At 36.8% G+C, this 12,063-nt stretch overlaps 1 protein-coding gene across 1 annotated transcript; it reads right to left on the reverse strand.

The window, feature by feature from the left end:
- Positions 1-5,909: 5,909 nt before the first annotated feature.
- LOC148296151 (protein disulfide isomerase pTAC5, chloroplastic-like) lies at positions 5,910-7,474 on the reverse strand. Its single transcript, XM_088250718.1, has 4 exons — positions 7,406-7,474; positions 7,011-7,106; positions 6,753-6,872; positions 5,910-6,170 (listed from the first exon to the last, which is right to left on the reverse strand). The coding sequence occupies exons 1-4, from the start codon at positions 7,472-7,474 to the stop codon at positions 5,910-5,912; spliced, it is 546 nt and encodes a 181-aa protein (XP_088106844.1).
- Positions 7,475-12,063: the final 4,589 nt, after the last annotated feature.

A 12,063-nucleotide genomic window follows, 5' to 3' on the forward strand; every position in this document is an offset into this window, starting at 1 on the left:
AAAAAAAATTTAATTAATCAATTTATTATTTATTTAAATTAAAATCCATGTTGGAAGGATGTGATTGGTGATAAGAAATCCACCACAGCCGGTTCTCCAGTTTTTTTAAGGTGGTTTTTCTTCAGAACTTATTATGGATGGTTGGATCAAAATCATTTAAATCCAACCGTTGAAAAACCGGTTAGAATTTTCGCTGGACTCCAGAAACCCTAGCTCTTGGTCTTGGGCATCAGATCGGAGCGCTCTGTCTCCCTCCTCCCTCCCTCTTTCTGTGTGTCTCATAAAACCCCAGCAGCTTCCCCCCTCTGTTGGCATCGAATCGATGGGCAGTATTGTGTGCGATCTTCGTTTCCGTTATAAAGGCGGTATGAGGCATTTGACGCCTTTCCCTGTCTTATTCCGTTGCAGATCGAATACGTTAGTGATATGGAGAGCAAAGCAAAGTACATATTATTGTGTGGGAATCAGAGTGGTTTCATTGAATTGGCCAAGGATAAGGTTGACGATACGTTTTCTTGCATCCTTGTGTACACAGAAGAGCCCGCCACGTACTGGGCGGTCGACTTTGTAAGGAAGATGAAGGAGGAGTTGGATCTCCCAGTGTTAGCTGTCGTGGACAGTAGTCCACTTGAGGTGAATAGTTTCTCTCATTTCATAGCATGAGGATGCGATACAAAATGGTTGGGACTCCGACCTAGTGATCTGGAGAGCACTGGTTTGTCTAAACGGTGTATGCTGGTCATGAGGAAGGCTGATCTTGAGCTAGCACCGCGCAACATCTGTTGGAAGAAGATATCGTCCAGGAGAAGCCAGAATGGGTTAAGGAGCTAAAGATAATGGTCAACACCCAGCGCAAGGTAGAAATTGAGGCATTGTCCTCTATTGCGTTGTACTTCTTCCTGAGGGATTATTTTCCACTGAAGATGACACAGCAGGATTGGAAATGAGTCTGACTGACTCATAGCTAGTGAGCTTTAATTAGGTATTCTGTTTGCCATGCTGAATATTATTTGTTATTCTTTTCCGGATTCGTGATGATGCATAATCAACTTCAATTCAGATAGGTGGTTAGATGTGTTTTCTTTTCGAATATATTGGAATCATTTTTTCACTATTCTTGTTCGGATGAAAGTCGTTTAATAATAATAATTAAGCAATGCTTTCATAATGGCTATGAACAAGTATTCGGAGCCTCATAAATCTAGAGTTTTTCTATTTAAACCCCACACTTTTCTTTGTTCACCCCAATACTTAAATCATTAAGCTCTTAAGTTTTATTATTGTGTAAAAAGACAAAAAAGGTCATCTAGCTTAATACTTAATTCTAGTATATCAATACACACACCCCAGCACTCTTCATATTCATGAGGAAGACATGTTGGTTTTGATTTAAATTTTTAATTAATGGGTTCTTTTCAGTTTTAGTTTGATTGATTGGGATTAATATGTGAGTTTTATTGTTTTCTTCTATGCAAAGCTGATTGGTTTGTTTGGTGCTTTTGGTCATGCAGATATGGGAATGCGACTGTGGCAGAGAATACGGAGAGAGGATTGCGGGATCTTATTTTCCAGAGGATACATGCAGTTTTTGGTTTTGGAATTTGAGATACTTGAGTAGGGTTTTCTCTTTAAAGTGTAGAATTTGATGATTTTGGAATCATGATTCAGATCTAATGTTTCCTATCAAAACAATTTGCTGAATCTAATGTTACAATGTTGACGTATTTCTTCTCTGGATGGGCATACATATTGGTGCTTCCATGAATCATCAACTGGCTGATTCCTTAGGACAGAGCTAAGAAAGTAATTAGTTTCAAACAACTGTCTAGTGTATGTCAATAAAATTATTAATTTCATGACTTCCAAGTCCCAACATCTTAAACTAGATCTCTTTTGTTTTATTATGTTGACAATATAGCATCAATGACCTTGGATGTTTGTTCTTGGGTTGAATATTGAAATATGCTTAAATATAGAGCTCAAATAGATTTGGGGACATAAGTTTCTAATCCTTCTCTTTTGGAAACTCACTTCTCCTCTTTTGCAGCACTCAAATCTTCCTTTTTCTTTATAGTTTATTAGAATCAAACATGTCATGGGGTGATCTTCCTTTTTCTTAATTGTGCTTCACAAATCTTAGCTTAGCGAATTTCCTGATGTATCAAAGAATTGGACTTGTAACGTTGCTAGTTTTCATGGGGTTATCTTTGATATGGAACGCCTGGAAATCATGAACTAAATCTTGTAAGTCTTTACTAAGCTTTTATTTAACAATACTAACCGTGTTTAGCCATGGTTATAGAGTGTCTTCTTCACCTATGCAGCCTTTATTCTCTTGTCTCTTAGATAGGGTGAGGTCTGTATTTGAGATGATTTGCTGCAAGGGAAGGGACCTCTATTTATATATGCATCACATCGATACCTTGCCTATCAAGAAGTAATCGTGTGTCCTTGTTGCATTTAGATTAGGTTTAGTTCAATCCATAATATACTAGGAATCCTCTTCACACTTGTTTTCTTTAATAAACTCTGTATAAGTGTTTAGATAGAAGACTAGGTTTTGTTTCCTGATCAACTAAGAAAACCGAATCCTCTTAGGATTAGGAGATCACCTTATGTGGACTAAGACAAGATTTGTCTTACAAATCTCTCATTGTTGTTTCCATTTTTTAATTGAAGACATATCATTCGTTAAGAGGAACGAAAAATAAAATACTTGGAAGGATGGAAATAGATGTGGCAAGCTTTGATATTTGATAGTACATGGGGAGTTTGTCACTTAAATAGCATGGTTCGTCCTTAACTCTTCTCTACAAAGACCTCCCTTGAATCATCAGTTGAATCAGCATCTCCAGACCATATCCTTAATGCGCAGCTATACTGTTTTTCACACATGGCGAAGAGAGCGTTAGGCCAGATGGGTCCTTTTTTTTTTTTTTAATTTTATAAATAGTATAGCCGCATATGGGTCCTCTTTTTTTTTTTCTTTTTAAAATTTTTTTTTTTATAAATAGTATAGCCGCAGATGGGTCCTCTACTTTTTTTAATTTTATAAATAGTATAGCCGGACGGCTATACTCGGTGCTTTTATAAAAATAGTATAGCCGATCGGCTATACTCAGGATATTTTTTTATAAAAAATCGTATAGCCGAACGGCTTTACTAGGGCATTTTTATAAAAAAAATATATTTTATAAATAGTATAGCCGCGCGGGCTAGGCCCCAGGCGGGTCCTTTTTAATAAATTAGTATAGCCGACCCGGAGATTTTTTTATATAAAGAGTATTGCCGCGCGGCTATACTATTTTGACACGTGGCGAAATGGGGCAGGCTGTACTCGGATTTTTCATATAATAAGTAGAGTATGGCCGCGCGGCTATACTACGGTAGAAAGCCTTGCTGCGAGTTGGTCCTTGTCCTCCAAAGCAAATACCATGCCCTCAAAATTTCAACCACGACAATTGCTTGCTTCGAAGCTTTATATGGTTTAACCAAGTTTCAGAATCTCCTGATTTTTAAGTTGAAATGCGCCCTTAATTCCGCCGTACTGTTTGCTGTGCACTTGCATGAATCAATGGAGCTGGCATTTGTTTGTTCCAACACAAACAGAGCACTCCTCTGCATCTCCAGCATGTATCAACACAACCTTACGCTCGAATTTCTACTTATGGAGAAGTTGAGGACTGCGCAGCTAGGGCTTGTTCCTATTTCGCTTGACGACCAGCTTTGATTGCGCAATAAAACAGAGCAAACAACTGTCCCCAAATACCCCAAACAACGAAAAAAAAAATGTATAAACACAGAAGATGATGCAGATTTGGAAGAAAAATGGAGGGCAGATGGGTAGCGACCTAATCGACATGTTTGGGGCTCTGAGCTTCAACGGTCCAGTTGGAGGCGATCATTGGTATATAGGTTTTCTTTAAAATTGAGGGGAAATTTTTGTTAAAATAGTATAGCCGCGCGGCTATACTATTTTTTAAAAGCATGATGCTAGTTTGGCCCAAGAGATTTAACATTATTAATGGAATTGCTCGGGGGCTCCTCTATCTTCATCATGTAGGTGTTTTAAGTGTGCAGCATAACCCAACAGATAGCCGAGCATGCCAATTGCAGTTGTAATGTTGAGTGGTGAAGGGTCATTGCCTCAACCTCAAAAACTTGGTTTTTATAGTGAAAGGGATCTCAATGGATTGGAAGTCGATCCATCTTCTAAAGCATTTTCAGCTAATGAAGTCGCAGTCCTTTTACACTAATGGAGGCTCGATAAACGATATTTCATGTTGGTGTGTTAATCTAGTGCTTTTGAAGTTAGTTTGAAAAGTTAAATATAATTAAGAGATTCCCAACCCATGCGTTAGCGAATGCGCCCTCTAATTTTTTTTATTTGTTCTCTTCGCAGTTGAGGTCGAGTTCACACTACAGAAACACAGATGCTAACAAAAGAACTAATATAAAAGCTTAAATGAATTAGGTTTTTCACTTGAGGTGGTGAAATATTTCATTTTTTTTTTTCTGTTCTTTGGTGGGTTGGTTTTGTGTTCCTATGCAAAAGGAGGAGGAGACAACTCTTATTATTATTATTTTCTCTCAGCAAACACGAGGGCATGATCAACTGTCAAAATCTATAACAGAAATGCAATATCCAAGGAATGAAAAGCAGTCCAACCAAGAAGAACCATCAATGGATGAATATTGAATGCATAAAGATTTATCAAGCTTCAAACAAGAAGAACCAAACCAATCAATCTATTGCTTAACCAAACCAGAAATAAATAGTTAGAATTTGAGATTGGGGCCTAAAAACCGAACCTTGTTATTGGCAAGACCATAGAAACTCCATGATAGGATAGCCTCATCATTTTCCTTCCACTGAAGATAGACACCAAGTTAGCAAATTTTGTATTTGTTTCTTCTAGGGCATGTCGTCAATGCGAAGAGAGAAGAGATTAAGGTAGAGTTGGCAGAGGGAGGAATTGTCATTGTTGTCGCTGGTGTGGTGAGGTGAACATGTCGTTTGGGAGAGAGTCAAGAGAGAATAGAATAAGGCGGGAAATAGAGAGAGGAATGGAATTAGATGAATTAAGAGTCGTATGATCTCTTCTTCTATGGACCTGACTTGTGCTTCACTGCTTCGGCTTTCCAATCTCAAGCTCAAATTTTGCAGCTAAATTTTTTCAATTTCGGGTTTCAGACTTTCAGTCAATCACAGTGTTCGAAAAATCGGCCTAGGCAGCTAGCTGGTCGCTAGGTGGGCATTAGGACTCGGAGGACAGAAGGCTCTGCCTTGGCAGACATTGAGAAAGCCCAATCCAATGGCATCAACGCAGCAGTCGAAGCCCAAAAAAAAAAAAAAAAAAAAAAAAAAAAAATCAAAGCTTGAGTTGAGAGAGAGGCTCAAGATCGAGTCTTTGAAGCTTGAAAGCTCTTATAGAGAAGCAAAACGGTTGTGACTGCGAGTGCAAGCTTCGTGTTCGTTTATCTGTCCCTTCATTTCACTCGCGCACCACATTCCTCTGCTAGTGCAAGCTTCGTGTTCGTGAGGAATATACTTAAAGGCTATACTCTTAAAATATATTCGAATAGTTTGAAACAGCGTATAACCGTGCCTCTATACTTTTAAAATATGCGAATATGAATGAACAATTTTGTCATATTATTTTAGGGTTTAGGGCTAAAATACCATTTTAGCCAACTGGGCTAGAGTTATTTCTTCAATTATTTTATTTATAAAAGCGATATTAGTGCTCAAAATGCTCGAATAGATTAATTTCTTTTTTATATAATTTTTTAAAGAATTCCTAGAATACCATATAAAGAAATGAGAATATCTATTTATATATAACAATTAATGTTAAATCTCTCGGTTTATTATTTGCATTAACACATCCTATCAAGTAATGGTTAACTTACTTCATGCTGGATTTGGTTTTCATCTTATTAAGGTAAAAATTGTTACCCCAGCCAACAGTCACAGAGAGATGGGAAAAGAGCACAGTAAGTCCTTTTTTTTGGTTCCTGCTAAGTCTAGAAGAATCTTCCCATCGGTTCTCTCCAAGGAGAAAAACACGATGCTCAGATACCTCTACTTCTGTAACACCTTTCAGAAGTGTTTGCTGGACCTCTGAAATTTCTGTTGCAGAAGTAACTGCAGCTCCATTTATATCTTCCTAAACAACAAAACCCATACAACCATTAGAAGAATTACGATGTTTCAGCCTATGTAGTGGTTTGCTATAGCTTATACGAACATGATCAGGTTGCTAGCTCAAGGCCAACCAGGAGAAGAAAATCAGTTTACCAATATAATCAGCTTCATTTATTATTATCCAAAATAAGTTACGGTGTGTTACCAGTTACCACAGCACATTACGTCACTGTCATATCGTTTTTATTTGCATGTTAAGTGATTGTCTCATGAACTGGAACCAAGAAACCTGATGTCTGAGTTACTGAAAATAGAGTTGGAGCTTCAGGTCCATTTCTCAATTAAGTAACAGAGCTTCTTGGTTGGTACTTAGTACTATTTGCTACAATTCTTTACAATCTAGTTGAAGAAAAAGAAGGCTTAGTTCACTTCAAATTGAACCATCAAATGAGTTTTTGGCTCCTCTTGAGGATTGCAAGTAATGACTTACCAAACCCATTATGTTCATTTCCAAAAGTGAGGAATGATATCTTGGTACTGAAACTTAAAACATCAACGGCTTCCACTTAATAAAGGCTAATGGTATGTCGTCAGAAGGCTATACCTTTTGTGTAGCAGTCAGAGTACTCCCTTTGTTATCCAGACCCTCAATTTGTGCTACCGTATATAACTTTTCAGGAAGTTCTGCAGTCACTATGCTATCTTGAGGGGCGTCTAAGGAGACCTGTCAAACAAGATATTACAACACAAGTTGACTAACATATATATTTTGCGTTGTGAAATTTTTGTTCAACTTGATGATTCTGAAATTTTACTCTTCATGCATTATACATAGTAACATCTAATGATAATTGAAACTTACTTGCCAAGTCTTGACAGCACGTTCGGTCCCGCTTGAGAAGCTAGAAAGCTCCATGTCTTCCTCAGCCGAGTAAAATCCTAGTTTTTGCAATGCTTTCTGTCAAATAACAGGAACATTATATTAGAACAAGTCGTAATCACAAATACTACATCCAAAAACGAAGTGAACACTAGAAAAGGAAAGAACCACACATACCCAGTTACAAAAAAAGAAAAGAAACAAAAGTTAATACCCCCTTGTAAGTTGTAATAAACTGTATGCTGCTCAGTTTTCAATTTGCCAAATTTTAAAGTACCATTTTATAATTCAAAGACAACACTAAATCATAAACAAAACACAAGAAATGAATGATAGGCTCCGAAAAATCAAAACTCACCTTTCAAAAGCAATCATACCTGCATAGCTCGGACCTCTTCACCTTCTGACCCCTTCCTCAAAGCATTTCTGCTCTTCCTCTTCTCCATCACTTCCGGAACGGCAGACACCTCCTCAATCTCCTCCTGAATATGGTCTAATTCTATGGCTCTGGAACTCGACCCTGCCTCCGCTATCAGATTTTTCTCCGTCAAAATCTGCAACAAGCCGGCGATGTTGGGCTAGGCGGCTAGGCGGGGGCTAGGCGGCTGAGCGGGCCTCCTAGGCGGGTTGGGTCTTTTTTCGATGCCGAACCCAGAGGACGAAGCAGCCGAAACCTAAGAAAACCAATCCAGCTTGAGTTTGATAGAGAAGCGAAATGGCTGTGACTGCGAGTGCGAGTGCAAGCTTTGTGTTAATATTTAAATAGTATAGTCGTGCGATTATACCCTTAAAATATTCTAATATATTAATATTTAAATAGTCTAGCCGTTCGGCAATACCTTTAAAATATTCGAATGTATTTAGACAGCGGCTATACCCTTTAAATATACATTTTTGTCATATCGTTTTAGGGTTTAGGGCTAAAATACCACTTTAGCCCATTGGGCTAGAGTTATTTCTTCAATTATTTTATTTATACAAGCGATATTGGGGAATGAAAATTTAAATTCTTTCCAATACCTCCCATTCTAATGATTTCTAGCTATTAACCCATTGGGCAAGAATAAAAAAATGAATTTTATTTCTAACAAATAATACGGGTTAAACCGACAAATACAATAACAAAAAATAGGGATCCGCCAACATTTTGTGGATCAAACAAGGTTGAATTTCATTAGCGTTAAATTTTGTGGATCCGCCAACATTTCATGTTCCGTTAATTTTTTTTTTTTAATAAATAGTATAGCCGCGTCGCTATAATATGGTTTTTTAATTTTTTTTATATATTAAATGAATAGTATAGCCACCCGGCTATACAAGTAAAAAAATAAAAAATAAAAAATAAAAAATGGGCCGCCTTGCGGCTAGGCGAGTTGTTTTTTTAGTATTATATATATATATATATAAATTAAGGAGTATAGCCGCGCGGCGGGACTCGGGATTTTGTAAATTTTGTTTTAATAAATAGTATAGGCGCTCGGCTATACGCGATATTTTGTTTTACTTGTTTAAATAAATAGTACAGCCGTGCGGCTATACTAGGTCCTTTTTGGAAAAAAAATTCCCTAATTTTCTTTTATCGATAAGAGTTGTTTATAGCATTATCCATTACTATTACTACATTACCCGAGTCTCTATTGTCCCCTTTTGAGGTTTTACTTTTCCAAAGTTATTACCTGTATAAAGAATTTAGCATTTTTCTGTTTAATACTCGTATTATACACGTACGTAAGTATTTTTCAATAACACCTATGTTTTCCATACACGTCTTAAAGACTGGGTAAAATACACCTTTTGTTAAAAAAAGGAAACATACAATACACATATTGTACACATACGTATATATTTTTCATATACACGGTTTTTTTACAAAATTTTCAATAATACACACAAAATTCACATACACGTGTAAATTCTTCATATTATTGAATACAAATAATATATATTAAAATATTATATAGTGGCCGAATAAAACACGTACGTATTTTATTCATATTTTTCCCGTTCCGTATTTTACTAACTATGAAAGAAATTGAGAGGCTGATATTATTTCTTACTTGTGAGAAAAATGCAAGATGGTGATTTGCAATCCTTTGCCAATGAGAACAACAATTTCAAACAAGGTTTTATGGGTATAGCAGTAAGAGAGGTGGTAGTATTCTTCATGTAAAGTGTTGTTTGAAAACTGAAGCAATTACCAAGACCACTCCAACCCAGCACTCAATTCTGTACGAAAAATAATGTGTGCGGTAACATAATTTAGTAGCACTTGATGTAGATCAAAGGCAAACATTCTCACGAAAAAAAAAAAAAAAAAAAAATTGAACTCTCAGATTGATTTACTGTGAAATTTCTCTATTTTCAATATTTGCTTTGGATATGTTGAAACTTGGAGCCCCAACTCACTTTGGCCAACTCCGAAATCGGGGGTACTTTTCAAGTGTTTTGACACGTGGCAAACACAATTCAAGTGTTTTAGACCGCCTAGGTGTTTTGAAAATGCAGCAACGAGCGAGGCGTTAAGAAACTTGACTTTCATAATAAAGCCCAGCATATAAAGAAGCGTACAAGTAATCACACTCTCGGCCTTTTGAAAATGCAGTAACAAGCTATGCATTAAGAACAATCACTTAAGTGTGAGGAAATTCTTGGTATTAATGCAACTAGACAGGCCTCTGTAAGAAACGGAAAATTATCTGAAGGCCATTCTGCACTGTAAAATGTACATCACAAAACATATATATACATGACTATTAACGCAAGATCAATGGTCTACCTGCTTTCATTGCCTCCTTAGCTAGTTGCTCATCCATCCTAGAAGAGAAGTCTTTACTTTTTGCTAGTTACTTGGCCATACAAACTCTGTTCAACCTCCAATCTCCAACCGTTTTTGCTTCGAAGATAAATCTTTCGCGTGCAGCACATAATATATGCCTAGCCAATCAGTATTCTGGTTCTGTTTTTGCATTATTTGGGTGAGTACACAGAAAATGATCTCTGATCTGTAAGATGACAAAGCATCTACTTGCATGTAGGGTTATTTTCTGTATTATATAGTAGGGTTTTAATTTTTGATGCATAATATAGTGGGGTTAACATGAAAGAGTCCGGTGATTGTAAATGACACATGATCTCCATGTGAAAAGCATAGTGCAAAATCTGGAAGACCCCCACATAACATTGATTGATTGCGACTTGAAACAACTCAGTATGCAAAGATATACATTGGATTTTTTCATTGCCTCCTTATCAATACAGCTCGAAACCAAGTAGGACCAGAAAAAGTTTGTTTTCTAAACAAGTGTACGAATTTTTGCACAGGTAGTATTTTATAGATACACAGAACAGAACATGGAAATACATATACAGGCGAAACAAAAACAAAAGAATACGACAGTATGCTGTCAACGGACAGAGACTTATCTTCAAATTTGATTAGCTAATATACGAAAATAACAAAAACAGCATGTGCTCTATAGTTCAATAACTTACAACCAAAATGAAAGTTGTCAGTATTAAGGATACATGCATGACATAAATATAATATGCACAAAGCTGATTTTTGTTTTTTTATTTATTTTATAATTCAGCTTTGCACATATTATATTGATGTCATGTCCATGCTTTTACTTAAATATATGACAACCTAGCTGTTATTCTTCTATGTCAAATGCCTTACATCTCTTCAGAGCTGGAACATCTATGATTGTTTGTTTGTTTTTGTTTTTTTTAAAACACCAGCGTTATTGGGGAAATCAAATATAAGACTTCAAATGCATGAATAAATACTTTCAATCACTTGATCTACAAGCTCCCAAAGGTGTTTTTCAATCTACTCTTGATTTTAACTTGGCTAGAACATGCATATCACAAGCAACCCTTGCATCTGCCTAAAATTGCAGCTGGTGTTTTGTTTCTTGAATTAATCAAATTTTGGGGAATTGTTTCTTTTCTGGTGATTTTTGTATTTCTTTTATATATAACTTAAGTGACATGGGATGGTTATATTAATTCTTTTGATGCAAATTAGGTAGCAATCAACATCACCGTGCAAAGAAATCATAGATTTTAGTGTTCTTTTATTTGCATATGCGTTCTCACTATTCTGGGAATTGACAACAATCACCGTGCAAAGAAATCATAGATTCGTTGAATTTTAAGCTTGTACTGTATGCTGCTAACCCTTATAAACCACACAAGAAGAGTGAGAGTGCTTCTCTCCAGTGTGGGACAAAGGTGTTTTTCCTATACAAACTCTACCAGTACATGTAGTACTATGGGAAGTTCAGGCGGTGGAGGATCAGTTCAGTCAAGCCAGGATGTGGGTGTGGTGATCACGGAATCAATTAGTATGCAGTCCATCTGATGAATTCACGGAATCAATTAAGCAAGCTTAAAATATCAAACAAACAATGCAAGTAGAACTGATGAATTCACGGAAACAACAAATCAAAGTAAAGAAAATTAAGCATTCGACAGATTGATGAATGAAAAACTTACGTGCGGAGCCGATCGAGATAGATACCGTTTGCTTGATTTTCTTCCGGATAATGCTGCGGAAACACAGAGAGAACGATCGAAACCAGGGCCTGTAGAGCAAATTTTGGTCTATATCGTGCACATTGGGTGTTGAGGTGGGCCAGAGGCCTAACCAAAAAACCCCAACATTGGAAAGGAGGACAGCCCAAATTTAATCTTGGACCCACTCACAATAAATAATAAAGCTCCTATTAATGAACAATCAAATTTGGCTGAGCTATATAGCCTATGGGCCTCAATGCCTCACACAGCTTCCCAAAAGTGGAAAAGGAAACGACCCAAGAGTTAGGAATGGCAACGGGCCGGGTATGACAATACCATCTCCGTCTCTGCTCTTCATCCCCGTCACCGTAAAAAAGCTTACGTAGTAAAAAAGCTTTGCCTGGCCGGCTGGGATTGTGGATCATATCTGGAGGTGGAGAAATAATAGGATTTTGGGAATGAGAACAAAGCTTGTCATGGCTGTGCTATGTTCAACTTGTAATATTTCAAGTCT

Source organism: Prunus avium, chromosome 3 (assembly GCF_965620075.1).
Source record: "Prunus avium chromosome 3, drPruAviu1.hap1.1, whole genome shotgun sequence".
In the NCBI taxonomy this organism is placed as follows: Eukaryota; Viridiplantae; Streptophyta; class Magnoliopsida; order Rosales; family Rosaceae; genus Prunus; species Prunus avium.

Excerpts from the sequence above, each read along its gene's own strand:
- LOC148296151 (XM_088250718.1), bottom strand. The coding sequence starts at position 7,474 with ATGGAGAAGAGGAAGAGCAGAAATGCTTTGAGGAAGGGGTCAGAAGGT. Across the intron at positions 7,107-7,405 it reads AAGAGGTCCGAGCTATGCAG|AAAGCATTGCAAAAACTAGG; the intron begins GTATGATTGCTT and ends GTTATTTGACAG. Across the intron at positions 6,873-7,010 it reads GTGCTGTCAAGACTTGGCAA|GTCTCCTTAGACGCCCCTCA; the intron begins GTAAGTTTCAAT and ends CTTGTTTGACAG.